We start from the raw sequence: 27,718 nt of genomic DNA, 5'->3' as shown, positions 1-27,718 counted from the left end.
AATTTACTAGTTAGCAATACCTGTCCCTCATCAGAATTGTTAGGGTTTTTTATCATTTGTTTTTTCAGCAGAATAGGCTGTTTCTTGTTACCACAGAACAGCTGAAGAATACGTGATGTGAAGTTGTCTTTTCTTTCAAGATGTAAACTAGTCTGAGGAAAATGTCACTGCAGGATTAAAAATAGTCCTGAATTGCAAAACTAAAGCTAAATAAAAGCTCTGTCCTTCTCTATGGCATACTAGCAATTTTTTTTTTTTTCCATCTGGTACGTATGACAACCATGAAGAAAGAACATCTTTTAACTAGAAATGACACTGAATTGACTCTGGCAGAAGTTAAGACAGAACTCTAGTAAAGTTCAACTCCCTTAAAATCCATACACATATAAAAGATATCTGTCAGCAGAAAGAAAAACAGCTAGCAAAGTCTTTTTTAATCAAATAAATCTTTCCTCCTGCAAGTGTGTCACATGATCAGATAACTGTTCCACTACACTCTGTATGCTTTAAATTAATTCTGAGCCACCAAAACCATTTCACAGAAAATTCTATGATTGCAGAAATGATCACATAGAGACAAACGATGTAAAACATACTCAGTTATTCATAGCAACTGCAGCTGATATATACAGCTTTTGTGCACAGCCTGTTATAACTGAACATGGAAGACTGCAATACCACCTAACATTTTCTTAATAAAATCAACAATTTAGATTTTTTTTTTTTTCCCCCAGGTCACAGGTACACTTGTTATTCATTCTAAATAATAGCATCATATGTAAATTTTATATTATAGATTCAAAATGGAGAGGTTTTTTAAAGCAGAATCTGCAGAGCTTTTTCAGAGCCTGACTCAACCTTCATGTTTTCAGTTCTGCATAGTCATTTTGTTTCTCATTAGCAATTTCATTTCTTGGCTGGCAGAATAATCATCAAATGCATCAAGCATTAGTAGCCAGACCAAGCAAATAATTATTTCTTGGACACGTACAGAGCTTTAGATTATAGCTAGTGTCTACAGAAGTAGTTTTAAACACTTCAGCACTATAAAAAAGAGACTGGTTCCTGATTAAGGCCTCTAAAATTGAGCATCTTCTAGCCACATGGGGCCATATTCATTGTTCATATTCTGCTAGACAATTCCCAATAAAACAGATCTATCATTTGAAGATAACTTTGCTTTTCAATGTTGAATATGCTTCCTTGTCTGCCAGAAAGATAACCACAAGCACTGAGGGTATGTTTATATCGGTGGGAAAACCTGCAGATTAAAGCCAGTAAGTGTCTGAACACAAGGAACCAATCCCATCTTGCACAATCAGTGTGATTGGACTGCCTCCTCATCTTTCTGTTTTGAAATTTCTGTTCCTTCCCCAGTTGGGTTGGGTTTTTTGAGTAATCCTGCAGAGCTAACCTCCAGAAAAAGGTCAGCACTCCAGTGTCACAGGATGGGATCAATCATGAGGAAGGAACAGAGAGATTTAAATACAACTGCATCAACAGTAACAAAAGATAACTTATCAAAATCTTCACTTGCTATTAGGAAAAAAAAAAGTGGGGGAGGGGGGAGCTATTATATCTGAAGATATAAATAGATAATTTCTTCCATTACTGAAAAACTCTCAACATTTGGCTATTTAACATACAAACAGAGAGAGAAACAGTCTAATGACTCTTGGTACCAAGAGCGATCCATATCTTTTATCACAAAATGTTATACAGAAAAGTTCACAAGAGCAGGAAAAAAAACAAGTAGACCTTCCTTGTACATACACTGTACATAAATCAGGTTTTAAAATTAAAACTTGATTTTCTAAGCATAGAAATCCGAATCCAGAGTCCAAGTTTTAACCAGAAGTGACTTTAGCAAATGAATTGTTTAATAATCCTATGCTCCTGAAAAATGCTGCAGGTTTACTGTTTCAGGTCTTCTGCAAATAACAGAGGAAGAACTTATGAGGGAAAAGCAAAAAAGTTAAAGAGGTTAAATAAAAATGCTATACCAAAATATATGGAGATCTAAAGGATTTATTTTGCTTGTGCCAGGCATGTGAAATGCACATTTCACCAGTGCTGAAACAGATGTTCTGAGTTCTCATGTACTCTTGAAGTATAATTTTCTAATTCACCACAGTATCTTATGGAAATGAAATAGCAAGAGTAAGCATTCATTTCCTGAAACTTGAGTTCAAATCCTGATCAGGTCACAAATGAAGTGAAATAGCACAATCCTACAAGGTGATGCATCTCCTGAGCCTTATGTCCAATGACTATTCACTTCAACAGGAGGGGATACACCTACACACCTCCTCAGGTCAGACCTTGTGTTCACAGGGAAAAAAAAGAGAGCTACAAACTTAATGCTCACTGAAAAATCTGTTTGCAACTGCACAACCATCTCCAAAATAGAGCATAACTTCAAATTTCAGATTAGCTGGGACATATGGAAGGCATCAATCAAAATTAGTGTTGTAGAGCACCAGCTCCTATTCTTTTGGAAAGAGATACATGACTGCACTCTGGCTGCCTAGAAAACAAAACCAAAGTATCATCAAGCTGTAGTTAATTTAATTTTGGTGGTTTTCACTTGCTTTTCTTGCTGCTGGCCATTTTGCAAGTGGGTAGACAGACTTCATTTGTTATTTCAACTTTTGTTTTTTTTTTAAACTTATCTATTTATATACACACAGAGATATTCAACACTCGTCAAGAAAGATGGAGTTGTCTAAGTCTTAGGTCCTACATTCCTAAGCAACAGATCAGTCACCAGCAAAACTGAGGAAAAAAAATTCCACAGAATTATTGAAATAATCTCACTTCTTATCTAGATAAACTGTAATTGAGATAAGAGATTAGTATGTTTGCAGTTAGGAAAACATTAGGCTTTGCATCAAGAGCGGCACTACCATAGCTGTTAACAGCTTTTCCTTAAACCCTCATAGTGCCTAAAGGTCTGTCCGCTAATGGGACAGGTCACTTTATGCACAATGTACTAAGCATATCCAGTATGTAGTAACAATGTACTGACACCTGTGGAATGCTTTTCTCTTCCCAAACATAGTCCATTTGCAGTCTACATTTCTGCTGTGATTAAAAACACTCAAATAGTTAAAAACCACAAATGTGAGTACCATATGTAAATATTCAGTCTTCCCCACACAAAGGGAAAAGAGTTACTTCCATATCACTAATTCCTACAGATTACACTCATGCACACTTCTAAACCACAAGTTAAGCAAAATTAAAGCTGGTGGCTTCTGTGTGAGATCAACAGAAAAATGAGAACTACATAAGAGACTGGTTTTGATCAATTTCCCATTCATATCCATGAGAGTTAGTTTCTAACGCGTTAGGCATGTTTACAGCATGTTGTTACATCCTACCTAAATACTGCTTCTGTGTCTGGCACTGATCTTTTCAATTAGCATCTTTTCGGTGAAACTGAACATGCAATTAAAAAACCTGAGCACACTACTAAGCCTTTTTAGACCCATTAACATTTTAATGTTGAATACTTAAAGTGAGTTTAGGGGAAAAGTAAGAAAAATGCAACTAAAAATTGTTGCTTGGGGAAAAAAAAGCAAAAAGAATAGTGGTTTTGTCTGACATAGTAAAGTAATTTTTTTCCTGGATAATTCTTGTGTTAGGCTAATTCCAGAAACAAACTAAAGTTATTGTAAGGAAGGCTTTCTCCAGACGTATTTTTTAAATCTCCAGGCTCAAAAAAAAAGAAAAAAAAAAAATCCCACTAACTAGGCGTTTTCTTGCTTATATAAGCAATGACACCTTCTATTATGACTTTTTCTTTTTTTACATTTCAACTTCATTTCCAGTTATAAAAATAAATTTTTCCCATTCTTTGCATTTTTCTTATTTTAGTCATGTTAAGTTTTTGTTGACTACATTCCCAAGTTAAAAAAAAAACCAACACAAAAAACCCTCTCCTCACATACAAAACATTTAAGTGTTGGAAAACAATCATACAAAAAAATATAAGCATGAAAAATAAAAAATAAAATAAAAAAGCATAATAAATAATAAGCATCATAATAATAAGCATAATAATAAAAGCATGACTCCTCCTATCCTCACACCAGTGTATGAATCAGCAGACACTACCATATTTCATGTGGTGAAATTTTTTTCCTTCCACTAATCTAATGTAGTTTCAGAAAAGTGTATTGTAAAGCAGTACACAAGAGAACGGTTTTAATCATGTCTATCACAATCATGTCCATTTACTTCCTCTTCAAACTGCATTGATCCTCTTGGATGTTCGTTCCCTGGGCTGCTGCTACCCATGTTCACCAGGAACAGCTTCTCCTCACTACAGCAACATGTTCTGGAAAAATACTTCATCTAATTGGGACATGACAAACCAGGTCACATCAGCCCTCCCTAAGGAAACTCTTTGGCCCTGGAGCACCCCAAAAAAACAAGCCCCAGAAGGTCTTGGTCACAGATGAAGCCCTGGCAGCTGTTGCAGGGTGCAAGTGCTGAACGGAAACCACAGCTCCTGAAGATGCTCAGTGCCAGGCTCTGCTTGGAGCATGTAATCCAGAAACAAAGTGCGGAGCACCTGACCTCCACACAGAGCACCCAGAAATCCCTACCTTAGCACCACCTAAATACCAGTCTTTCGATGTTTAAAGCAAAGCACAAGAAGAGCAGCTGCGCTGACATCCCCCTACCTCACGGCATAATTAAGCAGCTTACCATCTTTCAGCATGAGGAGGAGGGACATTTGCTTTCAAGTAAGTCTACCGCTGAAATGGGCTAGGGAATTAAACTGCGTAATTGGAAAACATCACTCCTTATGGACAGTGCTATAGGAACTACAATCACACCAACATACAATGTTTACACTTACTGTAGATGTAAAACAAGAGTCAACTTTCTGTCAATGAGGCTTTGTCAACACACAATTATGCAAAAGCCCAATGTGAAGCAAGAAAAAAATAGTCTAAATGTTGTAAATTTTTCTCCCATAACTGCTATGACATTTTTAATATAGAATAAAATAGAGTTTTTATATGAAGGATTCCTCCAAAAGCCTGATATTGAAGCCATTACCATACAAAGCTTTGTGGTAAATCTCATTAAGTAACAAACGGATTTGATGGCCTACCACCACTGTATAACCTTGTAGTACACAGTGCCAGCACTAACCTTACTGCTATAATAAAACTTGTTTCCCCAAATGCACACCATATTTATTTGTTAAATATATCCTCAGTAACTGTAAAATAAAAATCAAGGAGAAGGAATGAATGGATTTTTTTTTTATTAATTTAATCTAAAGTTGGTTGGGAAATAACTTCTCAAAAATAAGAACTAAATTATTTAGACACGGTTAAAACATAATTTTCTATTTATTTCAGCTACAAGATAAGTTTAAGAGAACATACTGTTCTTCCAATTAAAATTAATCCAGCTTTTTTTATTGCATAAGAAGCATACATATGCATAAAAACAAAAAAAGAACATGAACAAAAAAAGAAACGCACTTTGGAAATTACTAATTCTAGGAGACATAAGAGTTCAAAAATATTAAAACCTTTTTCTCTCTTTATTAGAAATTCTGATAGGAGATAATTACAGGAGTGAGTCCACAGAGATTTTGTTGTTCCTGATTGTGAACTCACATCCCCAGCAGCAATAAACAAGACATACATACATCAGGGACAGACTTTACTTCATAGGTACAAGCCTAGGAGAAACCAGAGGTCATTTATTTCCACCAGCCAGAACGAATACTAAGGACTCATTGCAAGGTAAAGCCAAAACACCTGCTCTACTAAAAGCTAGTAAAAATTTGTGGCAAAATTGGAAGCATGTCAAAGCTAAGAAAAGTTTCTAACCTCGTCTGCTTGCAAAATGGGGCAGGATGGTAAGGGAGGAGGAAGTTTCTGCTGCAGAGACCTGGGGGAAAGCACAGGCTGGGATGACATTACTAAACCTACAACCACCAATTAAACATTGTCTTAAGGCAAAAATTTTACACAATGAGCTTATGCATGCATTACAGTTTGTAGCTAAGTTATCTGCAATAAACTGATAAACACTCATTAACTTCTGAGCATAAGAGACAACTGGCAAGCTATTTCATGCCTCAAAGAATTTACAGCAAAAGAGAGAGAGGTAAACACACAGTGCAGGTGACTTTGTATCTGAAAAATAAAATGAATATTTAAAAATGCCGTTACCTTCCAGCTGTAAAATGGATCAACATAGAGATGTCCCAACAAATGCAGTTTTTAAAACTGATACTGAATCCTCATGTGCTACCAGGCAGAAAAGCAAGCATAATCTTTCAATTAATAACAAACAGCTATTAGTAAAGTACTTTTTAGTAGAAATGAATTTTATAATTAAAGCCTATATGAACATATGAGAACGAGCACCAAATATGTGCTTCACAAGCAGCCCTAACTACAAGGGTCATAAAATAGTATGTGTACAGACAGTTACAGCTTATAAGACTCCATGGGGGGAGGTTAAAAAGAAGATATGAAAATTAAAAATTAATAAGTCTACAGTACAGTTGTTCTGAACAGACGGATTCCCAAAGTCACAACTCCCAAGGCAATCTCTAAGGACAAGGAATTTGGCTCCATAATTATTTCTGAAGCACTTGGGAGTTCTGTAAATTATTTCATCTGCCTCAAAGCAGATTAATAAGGGAAGGAACGCTGCAGGAGGAGTGACCAGAGCCCTCCACCAGCTCCCCGCAACAGAAAGCCAAACATCACTGTATTCTGTGCACACGAAACACTGAACAGGTAGCTCTCAGCAACGTTGAAGGCACAATGTGTCCTTTAATAATTCAATTCCTCCTGAGACTCAGGAACAAGATAAGAGGCTAAAAACAACTTTGAAACAGGATATTCAGAATTGCAGGTGACATCCACGTTCATTAGTACGGACCGTGACACCTACGTGCTCTTCCACCACCAGGTGCTGTAACTGCCCCAATGCCATCATGCAGACAGCCCCAGGCTCTCCAGCTACATGTCAAGCATCGGTGCTTCCATCCTACAGCTCTCCCGGCCAAATACAAAGACACATCTTTCTACTGCCCAGCCCAAAATCCAGTTCCCTCCACACCGGTTTGCATACAAGTTCTTGGAGATCTTTTCCATTAAGAAATCCTGTTCATTTAAAACACTTTTATCCTCAAGATGCTTCTCAACTTCAGGAAATTCAAGTCTTATACAGAAGTTATGAATCTCTTCCCAGACCTGTATTTTCCACTTTCTCTTCATTCTTTAAGTGTTCCCATGAGCCACACAGAGGGGCCACAGCCTTGTAACTTTCCAGGGAAAATAAGACTGTAGGTCTCATCTTTCAAAATCTCTCTGAGATTTTTACACATACTTACAAAAATCAGGAAGCATGTTTCATAACCCTTCTTGCCATACATATGTTGTTAGTTTAGCTTCCATCTACTAAATTTTCTCTTTGGTTTAGTAAGTGATTTATATCACAATATCATCCACAGCAGATCAGTACTTTAAAAAACTAACACGTTCTTCCTTTACGATCAGTTTTTCCCAGAAATATTTAATATCCCTTCTGCTTAGAGCAGCTCTCTAGGTTATGTCTCCTGAGCCCATCACAAGTAAACAATTTTTCACACTGATGTTTTCTTTAGTATGTTGTAATTCAGATTCCACTGGCCCCTTTTCTGTTTTTCTACGGTATCAGTTAAGCTGCTTTTTTTCCACACGTAAACTTTTTTCTTGGCCCAAGGACGAGCAAGTTTCACAGCTTTTGAAGCTGGAAAGAACCATCATATGATCTAGCACCACAATATTCTCATCTGGCAAATTGCATGGGCCATAAAGTTTCGCACGGCAAAGCTTTCAGCTCTGGCAGAATTAGGACATATTTTAGCAATTTTAAAAAGCCGTGTTAATTCTAAATATATGTATAAACCTGTTGGTGTTGGACTTTTTCCTAGTGGTACTATTAAATTTATAGCAGATATGCCTTCTGCTGCTTATAATAACTTTTTAAGATGTCCAAGGGGCTAAGGTCAAATATTGCCCTTAAGGTGATATACAAACATATAATTAAAATATTTTGTATTTTACATGCTATCAACAACTTCTAAGTATATGGGTGAATGCGACAAACTTCAAATCTCTCTCAAATAGGTAAGCAATGAAAGACCTTATTCAATTTCACAGATGAAGCCAGCAAAAAAACAAGGGCTCTAATCCTCCAATTCTGTATCTGAACTACAAGGTCATCCTTTACCTGTTGTGTTCCTCATTCATGCATTAAAACATACCCATCAGCTGAGAATATCTTCAGTTTTATACATGAGCAAGACAAATTAAAAAGGAGGCAAGTGCTGCCATTCTTTGCTTTGACTGACCCCCTATCAGAAGCTGTGGTCAAAGATTGTCTACAAAGGCTTCACCTGGTGGCAGAAAGGGAGGAAAATGACAACCAGCCCTTACAAGTGAGAAATCTTACAACAGCCTCTTCAGATAAAAATGTAAGTAAAGTGACATGTATTATTGCAAAGGGAATTTCTATAAAGGCAGTGAACAGGAACAGAAAGGTAAACCTTTCCTGAAACACTGAATAAAACAAACACTATAAAAATAAAACTTGATAAATCCATAACTTACTAATCAATGAGAAGTTAGTTGAACACATATTTCAGCACAAACATACACACCACCTTCCACACATTTATTTATTTTTAATCCTAAATCCTATAGGGGTCATTAACTCAGCACAAGTGAATCCAGCCTGTGTTACATTTTATATATTTACGCAACCGGATTCTCCAGTCAGCACACTTTTCAGTAGAAAGGTGAGTCCAGCGAAGCAACCCCACGCCAAATTTCCACAAAGTCTTTAGAGGTCTAATTGTTTTGCATACAATGCTCAGCATGTCCCAACTCCTTATTTCATTAAAAATCTAATTTAAGTAGTTTTGACTTAACAGAACACATAATAAGGCACTAACCATATAAAATAGTGTAATTCAATCAAAATGACTGCCAAAGCGACAAAGACTATTAAGTGGCAGCAAAACCCACACATGAGCAATATACAGACTGACTGCACGTCTAATAAAATACTAGTTATCTATTAGAAGTAGCAAGATTAACTTGTTTCAGTAACTGGGTTGCTAAATAAGAGCCTTTATAACTCTCCTGCTATTATTATGCCTGACCTGTCATTCTTTTCAGTCCTCATCAGCACAATTCATCTACTGTCTCGGCCACAGAAAGGGACATTCTTAGAGTAAGAGATACTATTCTGTGCTTATTTTGGGGACTAAAACCAAAACTACTGTCTACAAAAAAAAAACCCAACGTAATTCTGTAATAGATTTTATGAAAGATAAAATACATTTCATTGCTATATCTGTTTTACACCCTATGTCACATATATCTTGTGTCGATTACTGCATAGGCTCTTTTTTTCCTGGAGCAAAAACTTCAGATAAATCTATCATCACATGTTGAGTTTCATAGAGTATTTCAAGAAAATGTTTCCACAGCTATTCCATCTGTTGTACAGCAATATCAACTAATAAGATGGTTTTAATACAATTGGATAAAAGTTGTAAATGACTGAGTAGCCAGTCTCATTTGCTAAAACAGCATAGACACTTATGAACCTAAATCTCTGAAGTGGTTTTCTGTGCCATTTCAATGTTTCTTTTTAATCTTCTGGTCTGGTTTTGCGTCTTCAGAAATCTGGACTAAGATACTTTCAACAGCTAGAGGACTTGGAGTCAGTGCACCACAGAAATCAAAGCAAGCTACACAAAGTACAGACTCACATCAATACTCACCCAATGCTTAGGCTATCTGGATCCAGAGTTTGATCAAAAAAATCTCTTTTTTTTTTTCCAGAGGAAATTAAACTGCAGTGCACTAGCCTGGTACAAACCTTTCTCATCCCATACAGCTTTCAATAAAGATTCCTAGCACAATAATCTGCAAAGTGATCCTTGAATTTACTCCTCACACACACACAAGTTGCATAGAAACGGAGGAGGTAAAATTTGTGAAATACACTTTTATACACAGCAAGTGTTCCTCAGCACACCACTTATCTCAGAAGGAGCTGCAAGCTGTATTTCTGTGATGGAAAATAGCAGCCAGACAAAGACAAGGTAGCAAAGCAAGGTAGCAGCAAGACAAAGAAGAGGTGCTATAGTTTGTCTTATCAGGGAGAAGTAGTACTTAAAAAAAAAAACAAAACAAAAAAAACCCCCAAAACAAAACCCAAGACAGCACTCCAGTTTGAACCTTTATGTTAAAGTGAACTTCTTTCAAGCTTTTCTTGACAAATAAATAAAAACGAGTTTCTGGCCTCTGAGAAGCATGAAATACACTGAACAAAGATTTTACATAGGAAACATACACCGCTTATTTCATGCTCAACGTTTCCTGAGACAAATCTTTCCTCTTTGAGGGCAATGCCTCACCAAACATCTTGTCTCAATTTCTCTCCCACTATTCTACCATGATCCTTCCCACTACCAAGTACGCTGCCACCACCACAGAAATTGTCTTTTCAGGTCACTAGCACACGCTCCTAGCAGTTGAATGAGCCACTTGAACCAAATTGTATGAATGAGCCATGTTCATTTGAATATGTAAGAAAGGGCCTATAGTTGATAACAGTGTTTTTACTCCCTCTTCTTTCTCAGTGGTCATCTTTTGTTCCTCTTCTGCACTCTTCCATCACAACCACTCCTAATTACACCCTCCTAAGAAGTCCTTCTCAACACACTTGGTGGCTTTTTTCCTTTGAATGCTGAAACCTGATTGCACAGGCAGTGCACAAACCCTACGTGAATGCCCGGGCAAGCCCTCCCCAGTAAAGCCAAAAGTTGTATCTCCTGGCTATTGACTGCAGGATCAGGTGCTCTGATACTCAGAGGCCAAGAAGATAGTTTACATTAAGAAAATATTCAGTCTTTAATTTCACTTAAGCTTGAGCAATCAAGCTAATAGCAGAACAAGCCCTGAGCCAAAGGCAGCTAGTAGCTAAGATGATAAACAGGAAAGCTAAATATTGCATGAACAGGGGATTACAGCTTGAGTTAGCATAGGAATTACTCACTGGTGTTCAACCAATTGTGCCACCTGGCGCCAGCCCTACAGTCATTGGGATGCCCTTGGGAAAGAGTCAAAACTTTACCTTGGTCTCTAAATAAAATCTCCCATTCAGCCACAGAGGCACACTGTGAGAATTACGATTGCAGGAATTAAGTACAGAACCTGAAATAAGTAAAATCACTGACAAAAATGAAGTCAGAAAAGTCAAGACACTCCTATGTACCAAGACATCAGCCAAAAAGAAAATATTTTCTTTGTGGTAAGAAACAACTGAAAATGTCTGCATTGTTTCTTCTACTAAATTGAAGCTTATGGTAGAAAATGCTTCTGTGGAAGTAAAATATGGCAGAAACATGACTGGGTAAAGGAATGAAGGTGGGACCTGATTGCCCAGGACTCATTCAGGCTACAAGGTGGAAAAAATCCTCCTCCACACTAACAAGCCCGTCAGTCCTCCACTCCTGAAAGCCCTGCTTCTCCTCAAGACACCCATAAGAGCTTGGAAATTCCCCTAATTGCCCTTTTTTAAGGTTTCATTTTTAGCTACAGCAGACTAAAGGCTAGCTACTACCAGAAGGCACAGCCCTGACTGTCTAACCTTGACACATCCCTTCAACGGCCACTTCAGCTCCTCTCTCCCCCCAGTAATAATTTGATTCAAGGACACTAAAAGATTTTTATATTTTGGTAAAGTATGTTTTCTGCCAATTTATCATAGGTCAGATAAGCAGCAAAGCTGCCAAATGAGAAGCAGAAGGAGCATGCAGGAAGGAGAAGGACTCAGGGGAGTGGTAAGAATACCTACCCTTTCACCAGCTCATAGCCGGCACATCAGGTAGATTGTCACGCAGATCCATACCCCATTTCAAAACATGAATAGGTGGAGTGGAGAGTCATGCCAAAAATTCTATAAGCCTCACCTATATAACTTTGAATAATTCAAAACAGCTGTTGCAACTGGTTCTGAAGACCACTGTAGATTCTTCAAGGGTAAACAGCATCATCCCATACACCATACAGCCAAAAGCACATAGGGGCTTTTGAGTACAGCCACAATGAAGCAACCACTAACAATTAATGAATTCCAATGCCTATGGACAAGATGTCATTAACAGTTCTTAAAGAATTTAAACAATAAATTCCCTAACACGGTGTAAAACTTTCAGCAACTTACACAAAATTAAAAACTTTCTCAGGAGATATCTGAAACTAATTGTGTCATTGCATACTCCATTAGCTAGAAGTTACCCATATTTTAATCGCTTATGTTTTCCCTCGTAGCGCTAATTTTTATTTTGTACTTGCACAATTACAATTCACCCTAAGAAAATGAATACTAAAGATAATCCAATTCACAAACTTATTTTCATGGCTTTATCATTTACCACAAGCAAAGAATATTCATGCAGAACATTCATGCAAAATATATTAATATTTTAAAACATTAATGTTATGGGCTGCGCTATGCAGAAAAGAAATACAGTATCAGGTATGGATTGCAGATACATAGTAAAGCCTAAATTCAGAAGAATTTACAAGATGACTACAACTTAAATTGTCTTGTCAAGCTGTGACTGACAAGAATTTTTGATATAATACCTTTCAAATTACAGAGAGTGTAAGCATGGAAATTGTAAACACAAAATCACAACACAGTAAGACCTTTAGGGACTTTTAAAGTATGGCTAAACTTAAATTTTCGTTTTCCATAATTGACAGACGCAGCAATAAACACTTGACCTGGGAGAATTTATTTTTAACAATGCCTCTCCCTTTTCTATTTCTTCTGTTATTAACAGGGGCAAAGCCTGGTTGGCAGCAGAAAGCATTAACAGCAGCCTTGAAATGGCAAGGCAAGGGAGGAAGGGAAGAAGGGGGTGGGCAAGGACCCACACCTTGCCTAAAGCAAGGCCAGAGCATCCAAAGCAGTAAGGAGGCATGGAGCGAGGACTGAAAGAAATACTGCGCAATGGGAAGGAGAGGGTTTACAGCAAACAGAACCTGAATTATACTCCCAAAACAAATCTCCAAGAGAAAGAAACAGTCAGTCGAGGAAAACACCTACCAAGGGATATTCCTAACAGCAAACAGGAATCTCCTAAAGGGTGCTGTGAGAGAGGCAAACCAAATCAATGGGCAGGCCAGGACAACTTAATATGAATGCTATCCTGAATGCCAGAGCTTCCTCCTTCACCACCTTCAGCCTAACTCTGAGCAGAAAGAAAGGGAGATGGAGTCTGTAAGTGTAATTTGTACCACAGGCTTTATTCCTCTAGACAAGAAAGTTCAGGGCCTTCTCTGGAGAATATACTGCAGGATACCACAATCAATAGTCTATTCACTCTCTCATGCAGAAGATTCTCCTGCAGCATGGGACAGCAGCCTGGAAGTCACTTCTCCTATGGCTCCAGCTGGCACGAGGACAGAAAAAAGCATTTCTATACTGCTCTTTGTAAGGTTGCTTCAACATTCACTATCACAGTAAGAAGACATGGGGGAGGGAGAGTATCTTCTTAGGAAAATGCTTTTTTTAGGCTATTAGTCATTCAGCTACAAATAGAAACATTTCTGGTGGTGGTGGTGTGCGATTTCTCAGGTCTTGGGAAACATTCTCACACATCTACATGGAACCTGAAATTCTGATAGCTCATGACTCACATACAATTTTGTTTCACATTCTTTGCCCTTACTTGACACAAAATCAGATATATTAAGAGAGGAGAGCACTGCAGTTGCACTCCTAACTGATTAGTCAGAAATGCTACGTCAAGTTATTGCATATAATTCCCAGGATTATCCTACCTTGGAAGCACAAAAACATACCCACTCCTAATAGTCACAGTGTTTTCACACTGTGATTACCACTAATCAGATATAATTTGTTTATATTCCTCTACTTCCTATGAGGTTATGCATCTTGAAAACTACTGGAAATCTGTCCAGAACTCTGACTGTCACTGAAGGGACACAAAATACACCATACTTCTCACATCTTAAAAATGTTATTGCCAACAAACTCATGGCACCAAGTCATGCTGACCAACTTTAATTCACCTATGTGGTAAGTCTAAGAATTATTTTTTTATATGTAAGTTTAAGGAATTTTAAAACCCTTGTTATTCCAGTCTATTAACATTCATGGAAATACAAGAGTCTACAAAAGAAAAAAACCAGTTTTTTATATAAGCAAACTATAAAATGGGGATATTGTTTTATATCTAAAATATATAGCTATAATACTTAACAATCTTCATTGATGAGAACTGATAGAAAATTAACAGTCAAAGAATGTACCATCAAATATTAGTTTTCCACATTCCAGTATTCCTGTAGAACAAAATACAACTACACCAGGAATACCTAGAGCAACAAAATGTATGTTTTCAAGAAGCTAGCATAGTTTTAAAGCTACCTCTATATCAGCCAGCAACAGAAGTATTTTTCAGACATAAAAGAAGAGATAGTATAGATTTTACAGCCTCATGCATTACTGGAAGTCTCATATATGCTAAACTTCTATCCATGTAAGGAAAGAGCATCCCTTAGCTCACACCTCCTAGTCACCTAGCAGAGCTGGAAGCAGCAGAACTCAAGCACTGCGCTAATGGAGATGCTCTCTTTGGCATTTAAGGAAGCATCTTAGGTTTGCTGGTGAATGACAGCACCTTCATGAAGAAATCCTCATTGCTACAGAGCCAAAATAATGAGCACCTCTCCTCTCTCGACCTCCCAGTTTTGGGGTGAAAGAGGTACGCTTAGAGGGTTAAGGGCTAGCTGTCCTCAGGCACATCTGCAGTAGTCCAAGCCAGGGTCACAGTGGTATGAAGGATCACACAATCACAACCATCCCCCTTGTCACTATCTTTCTGAATCAAACCCTGCTTCTCTCTACTTAAAATATTCCACACCGTGGTTATAACTTAATGGTACTTTTGTACTTTCAGGATGCCATTAACCTAGGCACTCCATACCTTAACAATGGCATGCCAACTTTCATGATGATGATAAAAATATAATGTAGTAATAATAATAATAATAATAAAATAAACCAGCAGCTAATTTAAGAGTGTGTCTGTGCTGAAGGCACAGTACTGAATCCACAGTCCTGAATGTAAAGGTGTGTCTATTTGGCTGTTTTTAAACCAGGTGAAGTAGAGCAAGGAGCACTTACCTGGTTTTAGCACTTTGCCCAACTATTTACCAAATTCTTGATTGTATTTCCCATACTGCAGTAGTGTCTGCTGCCATGGCTAGCTTACCAACAGTCCTAACTTAAATGTTTTTCCTCTCTCTAGATATGTTTACAAAAGTTGCAGTCATACAAAACATATCCATACTTCCTCTTATTCCATTAACCGAGTCTGAACCTCTGACCTTACCCAAACAAGAAACACTTAGGTCTTTTATTCCACAGGCTATATATAATGTTGTACATTAGCCTATTTCCAAATGTTATACCACTTATGCCTTTAATGGAAAGAGACACTTAAGAAAAGTGAATGAGAATAGGTAGTGTTACCTCTTTTTCCTACTTTCTGTGAGACACAGACCCTAGAAAGTTTGTTTACTTGTTCCCAAGCATTAACCAGGACTTAAGTTTCCTTGCAGTGGATTCTTGTAAATACAACCCATGAGAAATGTTCTGTAAAAAGCAAACAAACACCAAAGGCATAATTGACTTTTACCCTCATTTTGACTCCTATTCTGTAACAGACTGGGTATATTTTCAATTCAAAATCTGAATGTCAAACCAAGCAGTGCCATCACTACCATGTACCTTGCAGTAAACTCAATCAGCGGGGATTAATGGCCGATAGAATATCGAATACACAGAGGAAGAGAACTGCCAAGCACCAAGATGCCACCTCTGCATTCACTTATCAGACAAAGAACATCTTTAAAAGCCATGTAAAGATTTAACAAGCTGAGCAAACTAAGCAACACCACCAGATACAATGGACAGCCTGATAAATCAGCATGTGCAAGCAAACTTTGCAATGTTAATTTGTCCTATGCTAAAAGTCAGTACTGGTTTAGGATTATTTTGTTAAATTGACAAATAACTGGCTATATCCAGATTTTAACAGAACATCTGATCAACTACATAAAAGCAAATTCTAATAAACCATAGAATTAAAAATAAAGTAATATTAAAAATAGTACCAATTAATGGCAGAAAAAGAGGTCAAATAAGTCTTTTCCTTTAAACTTAAAATTTTGTGTAAAGTTGAAAATATCAATATTTTCTGACCTATTCTGATATCATCTATAATCTCATGTAACATTAACAGCAGAACTCTAAACATATAAGCAACTCCAGTGTTTGCAGTACTTTGCTTTTTTAAGGAAATTTAAAAAATTCAATCATCAAACTCACTTGACTATACTAAGTGCAAGCCTGGCTTCTGACCCTGGAATAAATACTATAATCAAGAATAAGATGATTAATCACCTGGATGAATAAAATCTACAAGGATACAGCAAGCACAGCTCCCATGAAAGGACAGCCTACTTTTCTAACTTGCCCGAGTTCTACTGAGGGTGTCACCACACATATCAATAAAGGGGACCCACTGAATATAACACAATTGTGGAAAGGTTAAATTAAGCTAAATTGCCAGGGACTGGAAGAAAGGTCATTTCATGGCCCGATGGCCAGGTAAAGGACAGAGAAGAAGAAAAAATAAGGCATAATAGTAACTTTCCAGAACAGACAGAGATGATAGAAGCCTCTGGGGATCACTGGCAATTAGCTTTATACACCATCTTTACTGATGCCCAGCAGAATGGCAAATCGAGTGAAATCCCTTAAGTTTGTAAATGAAACAGCTTTCTTTACCCCCTCAATTCTGCTACATAAATCTGTACCAATCTGTACTGCCACTGACCCCACATTAAAGAGGTATTAAAGCATGGAAGAAGCCATACAGAAAATTTTTAGTTAATGAGAGGAAGAATCTTTTCTGTTGCTTTCCCCAGTAAGTTGTTGGAAGATGATGCTGGCCATTCAACTCGTGAGACTTCCATAAAAGTACAAACAGCATATTTTCAGCAAGGCACTGACCCTAACACTACAGATACTCTTTTGCAAAGAAGATACCATCATGCAACACAATGTCATGTGTTCTCTCAAGACACTGCTTCCACAGAAATACACACTGTCAACAAACACTTCTTTATCAAAATTTATATTTCCAAGCAAATCTTTACTACGTATCCTACTTCAGGACAGTATTCTTTTTAATTGCTAATGGAATATAATTCAAAACAGCTACCCTATCTCATTAATTCAGCTATAGCAGAATATTTTAGCCCAACCTATAAAAAACAACATGAACCTATTCATTAGAAAATACAGGATTATCTCTGAAGTAAGAAGAAATCACAAAAGGGGAGGCAGTTACCAAAATCTGCCATTTGGTCTACATACAACATAGACCTAGTAAAGCTGACCAAAAATTTTAATTTCACTATACAAATAATACCAACAGCCCAGTGTATTGGGTTTGCATGGCAAGGTTTTGGTAGCCAGGGGGGTTACACGGGTGGCTTCTGTAAGAAGCTGCTGGAAGCTTCCCCTATGTCCAACAGAGCCACTGGCAGGCGGCTCCAAGACAGACCCGTCGCCAGCCAAGGCCGAGCCTATCAGCAATAGTGGTAGCACCTCTGGGATAACTGATTTAAGAAGGAAAAAAAGTTGCAGGACAGAGACAGAAACGGCAGCCAGAGAGCGGAGTGAGAACATGTAAGAGAAACAACCCTGCAGACACCAAGGTCAGTGAAAAAGGAGGGGGAGGAGGTGCTCCAGGTGCTGGAGCAGAGATTCCCCTGCAGCCCGTGGGGAAGACCATGGTGAGGCAGGCTGTCCCCCTACAGCCCAGGGAGGTCCACAGTGGAGCAGATATCCACCTGCAGCCCATGGAGGACCCCACGCCGGAGCAGGTGGGTGCCCAAAGGAGGCTGTGACCCCGTGGGAAGCCCGCGCTGGAGCAGGCTCCTGGCAGGACCTGCGGATCTGTGGAGAGAGGAGACCACAGAGCAGGTTTTCTGGCAGGACTTGTGACCCCGTGGGGGACCCACACTGGAGCAGTCTGTCTGAAGGACTGCACACTGTGGAAGGGACCCATGCTGGAACAGTTCATGAAGAACTGCAGCCCATGGGAAGGACCCACATTGGAGAAGTTCGTGGAGGACTGTCTCCCATGAGAGGGACCCCAGGCTGGAACAGGGGAAGAGTGTGAGGAGTCCGGCCCCTGAAGAGGATGAAGCGGCAGAGACAACGTGTAATGAACTGACCATAACCCCCACTCCCCGTCCCCCTGCGCCGCTGGGGGGGGGTGTGTAGGTAGAGAATCCAGGAGTGAAGCTATGCCCAGGAAGAAGGGAGGGGTGGAGGGAAGGTGTTTTGAGATTTATTTCTTATTACCCTACTATGGTTGATTGGCAATAAATTAAGTTAATTTTCCCCAAGTTGAGTCTGTTTTGCCCATGATGGTAATTGGTTGAGTGATCTCTCCCTATCCTTATCTCGACCCACAAGCCCTTTGTTATATTTTCTCTCCCTTGTCCAGCTGACAGGTGGGGGAGTGATAGAACAGCTTTGGTGGGCACCTGATATCCAGCCAGGGTCAACCCACCACACCCAGTAAGCTAAGGAAGAGATGTTAGTCTTTCTACTGATAAATGCACTAACTATATATACATATAAACACTTCAGTATTTTAAATCCAAAATAATATTCACTTTAATTGAGATAAAACTAAGCACAACCACTGCACTAGCCAAGCTTTCCTCTCTGAACCAAAGCAGCAAACTCTGCCCCCAACAGCCATTCTTACCCTGCTTGGCCACTTCAGACCCTCGCTGTTAAGGACTCAGCCAAGGTCACAGAGTAAGTCAGCACTACAGCAAGTCTGTGACCCCAAATCTTGGTGAGACCATGCTGCTTCTCAGCAGGCAGTCCAGAAATAAGATATTCTGCACATCTTTACCCATCTTCTGGCTCACCCAGCCAAAAGCTGCATCCAACAACATTTACTACTACAAGCTGGGAGACAAAAGTATAGACTTACACTTCACAGTATAAAGCCTCAAACATTAATTTTATAGAATAAGATTGCTAAAATGCTAAATCAATGTCGAGCACAAGACCTTTTTTTTTTTTTTTTTTTTTTTTTTATTTGTGTTCCTGTACTGCCACCTAAAGATCAGAGTGAAAAACGGGAACAGTAGAAGACAATGTGACTTAATCTGTAGTCCTGGAAATGAACAGTAATGGTTTTTCTGACACCTGGCTTTGAACAAAGATGACACTGTGTATTAAATGAAAACCAGATTCACGAAACAGTTTGATTCCACATCCCACTTCAGCAGTACTTCACCGTTTTTCTAATTTCCATACATTAAAAAAAAGAGATCTATGTACAGATATATGGTATCACTAAGTTAACAAAGTCTGTTGAATAAGAAGCATCTGCCTTTAATTAGATGAATAAGAAGGAAGTCAGCTTGCACAGTCTTGGTCTATAAACTGTCTAGCCACAGTACATTTTGCAACGGAAGCTAGATTGGTCGAAAATTATTTTTAACTTCCTTATTTGACTTTTTTAGTTTAGCTGATATCACTATTTAGAAAAAAGACAAGCTTTCACAAATGCATAACCTTTCATGATCTATCAGTTGGTAACATCACTATCTCTCCCAGCAGACCTTGCCTGGTTACACTTCTATATCCAAACACTTCAGATTCATTTTCATTCCACCTGTTGCTGCACTTAGCCTGTCTTCTGAAGTCTGCAGCCTCTCACGACTTAAAGTTGAAAAGGTACAGGCAGTCGCTACCCCAAAGGACTCTGATGTCACGAGTCAGACTTCACAGATATATTAGCTAAAAATCTTTTTTGGTTGTTTTTGCCTTCAGTTTGGTTTGGTTTTTTTTAATATGCTGAGGTTAGATGCAAGTGTGACCTGGAACACTGTCAAATTTTCTCTGTGAAAATTAAAATCACATTATCATTTCTTTAAACAGAAGCTGAGATGCCTTGGAAGGACATGAAGCAAAACACTGGGAATGTTTCAATAAACAAAACATCAAATACTTCCAAAAAGAAAAACAAAAAGGCAAAGGCTAGCAGTACTGAATTGTCTCTCTTCAAGTTTTGGTAATTATACATGGTTTTGGGCTACCTACCAATATGCTTCAGGTATTAACATACAGATCTCCTACAAACAGGTCTATCACAATCTGTCCTGCTGGAAAACTGGTAAAGGGTAGGAAACAGTTTTGGTTTTGCTGTTTTTGGGGTTTTTTTTAAAACAAACACAGAAAGCTACTGCGGGTTTGTCAGTTCTTACTTGTAAGGATTTGGGGGACGAAGGCAGGCATTTACTCAGCACGCGTCTCAAAACCGCATGCTCCTTACACAGGATAAACTCGCTCAGGGGATAGTGAACTCAACCACCTCACGCAGCCTCTTTCAGGAAGGCCGGTGCCTAACCGGCTGTCGTCACCCCTACGAGGGCCCAGGGCAGAGCGTCACGCTCACAGTCACACGCATGGTTTCCTTGCGGGACTACAGCGGATGAGAACTTCATCCTCATCACAACAGGCAATTCTGAGCAGGACGGCGGCAGTCACACAGGGCTCGCCACGGCCCCTTACCCCACCACCGCCGCCGGCCAGGTCAGGCCTTCGCCCCCAGAAGCGACAGGCCACCCGGCGGCGTCGTGCCGCTCCCGCCCCCGCCCGCCTGAGGAAGGCCTCGGAGCGGAAGCTGGCGCCACCGGCCAGCCCGGCGCGATAAAGGGCGCCGAGCACCGGCACAGCACCCAGCCACCTCCGGCGCTGCCGCCTCCTGCCGCCCACAGCGGGCAGCTGGCCCAGGAAATCTCGGCCCGAGCTCCCCGCGCCCGGGAGAGACGCCCTGCCAGAAAAGCCTTTAAAAAAAAGCCCTCACTAAGAAGAACGGCAGGAAGCGGCAAGCCGCGCACCTCAGTCCGTCCGCCCCCGCAGCACACGGCCGCCGACACCCGGCAAAGTCACCCCCCGCCCCAGGAGAGAGGCACCCCCGCTCCTCCGCGACCCCAGGCCGGCGGCGCGGCGCGGCTCCGCCTCAGCGGAAGGGGCGGCGCTGGCCGGGCGGGAGCGGCGGCTGCGGCGTCCCCCCGCCCGCCGGTACCTGCGCAGGCAGCGCTCGCACACGCCGCCCAGCTGCTCCTTGGTGACGACGTAGGCGAAGGGCTCGGCGCGGTAGAGCAGCTCGCCGGGCCGCACCCGCCGGCGGGAGCGGAGGCCGCTGCCTTTCCCCGGGCTAGCGAACCGCTCCAGGGCTGCCGGCTCCATCCGCCCGCACGCGCCGCCACAGAGAGAGCGCGGGGCCGCCCCGCCCGCGGCCACGTGACGCGGCGCAGCCGCCGCCATCTTAGCTGTGGGCCAGGTCCGTGGCAGGAGGTGGCTTGCCTTGTTCCTCAGGGGTAGAGCGGACGTTTTCAGTTTTCCTGCCCGAAGCCAGATCTCTCACCTGTACGGAGAGGCCACGGGGCAGAGGGTAGCCTTTTGCCTGAAGGGGGGGGGCGGGGGTTTAATAATACATTTCCATTAACCCAGCACCCTGTGATGCTGACCGAAGTGGTTATTGGTGTTTCTATGGCCAATTACAAATAGGGAGTATGTTGGATTTTTTTCAGTTACTTTGTAACTTTGTGGCTTCGTTGGTTTGGTTTTAAATGGAATGAGGCAGGGAGAAGATGCCTCATCATAAATATTGTTAACCACGAGACTGGGGACACTTCTGATACACAGCAGCTGCTGCAGTCCAGCCTCAGAAGAAACCTGAAGTGAGAGGAAGTTCCAGCTGCCACATTAGCCTTGTCCAGCACCATTACTACTTCATTTCCATACTGACCCAGCCTCAACACTGACATGGAAAAAATTCCATATGAAAATGAAAGTGGCATGAGGACACGTGGAGGTTGCATCCTTCAGGGGACCACAAGAAACCAGAAAGCCCCTCAAGCCGGGCAGCTGATGCACATGAACGCAGCAAGTCCACTGCATCCTTCAATGTACCACAAAGGGAAAATCATACTCATTTTGTACTGTAACCCAAGGGTTTGTCAGCGACTTTTCTTCACTGATGCAACATTGAAACTAGCGTAGAGAAGTCAGATCTCAGGCAAGGGCTTCATCATATGTAAATCTGTTCATTGCAGAAGATGATACACCTTTCAGTTCATTATCTTGATCAAAATATTAAACAGTTTGGTTCACAAAGGAAGAGATACAGTAATGATTCTGTCAAAAAACATCCCAAAACAGGACATTTTACTTATGAGCTAGCATCTGAACATATTTCTGGATCTCGCTGAATACAGAGAGGTATGGCTGGGCCAGGAGCTGCTTGGCACCCAAGCTCTGGCACTGTGTATCACTGGGAACGTGCCCCATACACCAGCTGCTTTTTGTCAGAGCCATCAGTTAGAGGCACCAGATAAATGGCAGGGGAAAAGCAAAACACTTGCACGATTAACTAAGAGTACCACTCTGAAATGGTGATGCTCAAAGTCCATGAGATGGTAGGTGTTTTCTATATGGGTCTACGTAGCTTTCATTCATTTATGAGTTTACACACGTGATGCAGGCTAAATGTCATAAACTGCAGATAGACTTAGTCTGGTTTTCCGTATTATGCCTTTAGAGGGAGTTAGGGCTGGTGTTTTGGAAAGGAGTGTTGAATCGTCCTCTCAAAGAACACTGAGAGACAGACCTAACAGTTCTGCAAAACAGCTTTTCATTTCTAAAACATACTCAGTTTTGTTCTCAGTAATCATTATTTCAGTCTGCAACTGTTTTCATCCAGGTTGCAACAGGGTAATCAGAAATGGCAATATGCATATCCAGAATACTGCTCTTGGGAAGAACCAAGGTACATCAAGCCACAAGATTCCCACAGGAAAATGTATTTTGACATTCACTTCAATGCTGCAGTGACATAATTCATTACCAAAAGAAGTGACAGCAATCTGGCTGTCAGCCAAATAGTTACACACATTACTATGCATATCTTTAGTTCTCCTAGCAAATTTTTTAAAAGTGTTCAATTACAGTGATATTGTGAGGTACTGAAGAATTATCCTTAACAGTTATTAAAATATTAAACAACTACTTCTGTATTTGGCTTGTATGCTTTACTCCTTCACCTATTCAATCTTCTGCATTTCCCTGTCTACGCTGTTTTATTCAGTTTCTAAGCAGGCATTGCCCAAAACCTATAACATAAACAAACCCAGTAATAACAGAAGTTAATGTCTATCTCTTGGGTGGATAAACTTAAGAGATGAATGGTCAAACAATATAAAAAAAGCATCAACTTAAAGTCCTACCCATGACCTGAAAAAAGTGCACTCAGGGAAGAGCTAATACAAATATACAATACCACATGTAGCTTTCATAATTTTCTCAGTTTTGCAAGTCAGGTTTTCTCCCTCACATGTCCTGTAACACAACAAAATCTCACAAAGTACAAAAATGTGTCTGAGGGAACTACAGTCTTCTTTCACACATGCACACATACAAAAAAAAAAATCACAACCTTAGAGCGCCCAGCTACTTTAGCAAAACCCCAAGTATGAGTGCCTGAAAAAAGGGGCTTTCATCAGCTTGACATTAAGTTATACAGTAAAATAACCCACAGAAGACCAAGAACAACTTTTGGCTGACATTGCGTTTCAGCTGATAGGGGAACATAATTCGAGTAATAGAGGATTTCTAGTGAAGCTTTTAAACACAGCATAAACGTTTTCACTGATGCAGTGTTGGATATTTCAACGTTTGTAAGAAGAGCCTGGAAAGCTGATTCTGGATATCTATATCAACAGTTTATAGACTGGTCTGCCTAGGAGGGCCACTCAACACAGTCTTTGAGCAATGGCGATCAACTGAACACCCAACTAAGATGTTTTTGGAAAAGTCAGTCTGAATTTTCTAAAAAGCATAATGATATTATGGCTATATATATTCCAACAAGTAGTCATTAGCCCTTGACTATATTTAGTTGAATTATCCCTGTTATTGGTATGGGGGTTTTATATGACCAAGTCATCCACTGACCTAGACAGGTCAGACTTCCCAACAGCTATTTGAAATGCATGACACATTCTGGACAGAAGCAGCTGTCAGGGGATGTAATGGAGGCACCTTTGTGGGAAATACCACTTAATTGTAGCTGATGCTGCTGAGTTAGTCATGCTTCCTTACTGCCAGTAGATGAGACACTGTAGTGGAAGTTTAGCTCTATCTCAAGATGGCATGTTTTACAACATAAATTTACAGAAAGAATTGCAGTAATGAAATAATCCAGATTTTGCTCTTTAGTCATAAACGTGCAATACCCATTCCAACCAACACGGCACAAAACTGATTTTTTCTGGGAGCAAAATATGGCTCAACACAAAAAATGTTAAATTCTGGGTTAGTACAAAGTCTATGTCACTAATGGCATAGAATAGCTATCAAATAATTAGTAGAAAGCTTCTAAGCACAGCTAGATCTTTTATGAACACATAGGAATGAATCGCTTGATGAGGTCACTTCATTTCCAATGCTGGTGTGCTAGTTAAAAATTGATTCTAAAATGTAAAATAAAAAAAAACTCACTAGAGAAGTGAGTTTTTTTTAACCCTTAATTTTAAGCACAAATTAATAATAAATTTCACTCACAGTTACATAGATTTTACCTGTTGATTTTTTTACTACAAACTTTACAAAAACTTTCCACTTTTTTTTCTTTTTTTCTACTGATAGGACAAGGGGTAATGGCTTTAAACTGAAAAAGGGTATATTTAGATTAGATATTAGGAAGAAATTCTTTACTGTGAGGGTGGTGAGGCACTGGAAGAGGTTGCCCAGAGAGGTTGTGGATGCCCCATCCCTGGAAGTGTTCAAGGCCAGGTTGGATGGGGCTTTGAGCAACCTGGTCTAGTGGAAGGTGTCCCTGCCCATGGCAGGGGGGTTGGAACTAGATGATCTTTAAGGTCCCTTCCAACCCAAACTACTCTATGATTCTATGATTTTATTTGAGTCTTCCCTGCCTCAAACACATTAATTTCTTTCAGATGGCAGAAACAAGCTTCTGAAATTCATCAGCATAATTTCTTAGTTGTTTGTCAATTCGGTGTCTTATTAATGGGATCAACTACATCAAGTGTTAAAGTCTTGCTTACATTATGAGTAACTGACTGTTCCATTTGGTGTATCTTAACTACCCCTAATTTCCCTTGGGCTTTGTACGCTTGTTGTGTGTTGTGTTCTATCAGCTGGGGACAGCCAGTGTGTCTATTTTTAGCAGTGACATGTTAAACAGCATACACAAGGAAAGACGCAGCAACTATTGAGCAAGGATGCAATGTGAGTGCATAAACATCTCCTACTGACTTGTGTCCTTTCTGGAAATGTTACTTGTTATTTCCATTTTCTCAGTGTTCACAGAAGAAAGGTACAGCTTTGCCAATTAAAGGCTTGCAAAGCTTAGATGGAGTTTTCAATCCACAGCCCCACAGATTGCATTTAGCCTGCCAGAACAACTAATTCAACACGTTTCTCAGGTTCTTCCTATCACACACATCTTAAACTACAACACACAATCTGTTTCTCGAGTTTTATGTTGATATTTCTATCAACATTATCATTATTACCCGCAAGGCTAAACTGTAATTAAAATATCCATGCTGAACAAGCCTAGGAGCCAGTATATACACATTCCACCTTAACAACCCCTTATCACATCATCTACCATGTTAATTAGAACAATGTCACAAACCCTTCCTTCTTCTGGATCAAAAGCAAACTATAGAATCCAACTTGACTGATCTCCTAATTCCAAGTGGCAAAATTTCTCATTAACTGGGCATCATAAGGACCAAGTTTCTTTCTATTTGTGTTCACTATAATTTTAATATAGTTAAATAGTAAAACTTTAGGCAATTGCCATCACAGTCACATAATTTTCTTTTACAGGCAGATGGATGGCACAAATGATGAGGGCCATTAGAAAAGACCTAGCACCTCTGAAGTTACAATCAATATACCAACTATGCTACATTGGTGCTTTAATATAGCATGCCAAAAGCCATTTTCTTGGCAACTCCTCTAAGAAACAGTATTTGAAGACTGGGAACAATACTTAAGAATTATACTTGATAAATATATTATGTGGGGTTCATGTTTTACATGTTCATGAATTAAATTGGTCTTGGGGGGGGAGGGAGAGAAAGAAGAAAGGAAAAAAAAAAAAAAAGAAACCACAACCCCACGGCCTGGAAATAATTGAAGGAATATGCTATACTGCAGACCTTCTACTAAGTATGTTGTATGCATGTTGTAACCTTCATCTCATCCAAGATCACAAAGACAGGAAAACACGGGAAGAAATCAATCTGCCCAAAAGCTTACAGCTAATTAATTTAATTTTTAAAATCTATTATTTTGTATCTTATATATAAATATTGTCATAACACAAAACTATGTAAAAAAAAACGTGAATTGTGCAACACTTTCAAATGTTGGTGCTAGTTTCAAAATACTTATTATTACTTACTGTATCTGGCACAGTAACTCTATTGCAAATTAACGCACTTTCAGAAATAGGAAACTTTGCTATCCCACCATGATAGAAAAGCAGTTCCTGTAAATCTTTTGGTCTCAAAGTTAGCATGAAGATCTTCTGAGAAGGTCTAGCATTTTAAATTTTGAGTGAATTTGCAGTTTTGTTTCATCTTTGAATAGCATTTTTGAGGGTAATTAAACTGTAAATATTAACCTAAATTTATATACTGTTTTCCTAGTTGCAAGTTCTGTCTTTGCATTTACATGAATCAAAAATAAGTGAAGAGATGTTGGGTCCATTCTCCATCAACATATCGAGGGATATAGCAAAGGCAGATATGCAAAGGAAAGGAACACAAGTAGTACAGGGTTGGTGAAAAATCATAACAAAAATGCATGAGAAGCCTTTATATACAATTTAAAATTTCAGTGAAAGTTTGCATTCAACACTATCCTACAGAAGCTGTAAACCTGCAACAGTAGGAAGTACTGAGTGGATAGCATCAATTAATCAAATCCATAGACTTATTTCAATTTCACTCCCTCCTATTTATTTACGTGCATCAGTAATTTTCACTTTTTTTTCCATCTCTTCCATCAATACCAAAACCATTTTTACAATGACAGCCATTGTTCTCTTTATTTCACATTTGTGATCAGGGCTAAACATATTGCTTAGACTTAATGGCAGAGTCCTGGTTAGCATTAAATCTCCTCATTTCAAGTCCCCAGTTACAAAATATTCCTTTCACTTACACACTCCTGCTGTTACCTTGGGAGTCTCTGCATTGGCTCAGCAAATGCTGTTTTCCAACAGCATCAAAAAAAAATTCACAGCACGTAATTTTTTTTTTCAGTTCATGTTTGAAATGTTATCAGCAACAGAGTTAAAATATAGATAGTGGTGGTCTTATATTTTATGCATTGAATACTTCTCCTGGTATGTTGATATAAGACATCTTGCTGCAACAAGAGCAAGGTATTTGATTCAAGGTAGTAGTGGTGGTGGGGAGTGATC

General features: G+C 39.5%; 1 protein-coding gene across 1 annotated transcript in view; it reads right to left on the bottom strand.

Moving 5' to 3' along the window:
• SMYD3 (SET and MYND domain containing 3) overlaps positions 1 to 21,763 on the bottom strand; it is a 433,339-nt gene extending 411,576 nt beyond the window's left edge. The window contains exon 1 of the mRNA XM_030036115.2: positions 21,278 to 21,763. Coding sequence (XP_029891975.1) covers positions 21,278 to 21,519 — 242 coding nt within the window. The 5' untranslated portion in view covers positions 21,520 to 21,763. The remainder of the gene's footprint in view (positions 1 to 21,277) is intronic.
• Positions 21,764 to 27,718: the final 5,955 nt, after the last annotated feature.

The sequence above is a fragment of the Aquila chrysaetos genome, chromosome 13 (genome assembly GCF_900496995.4).
Source record: "Aquila chrysaetos chrysaetos chromosome 13, bAquChr1.4, whole genome shotgun sequence".
Lineage (NCBI taxonomy): Eukaryota > Metazoa > Chordata > Aves > Accipitriformes > Accipitridae > Aquila > Aquila chrysaetos.
The sequence above is the reverse complement of the archived record's forward strand: the minus strand, read 5'-3'. Positions and strand labels throughout refer to the sequence as shown.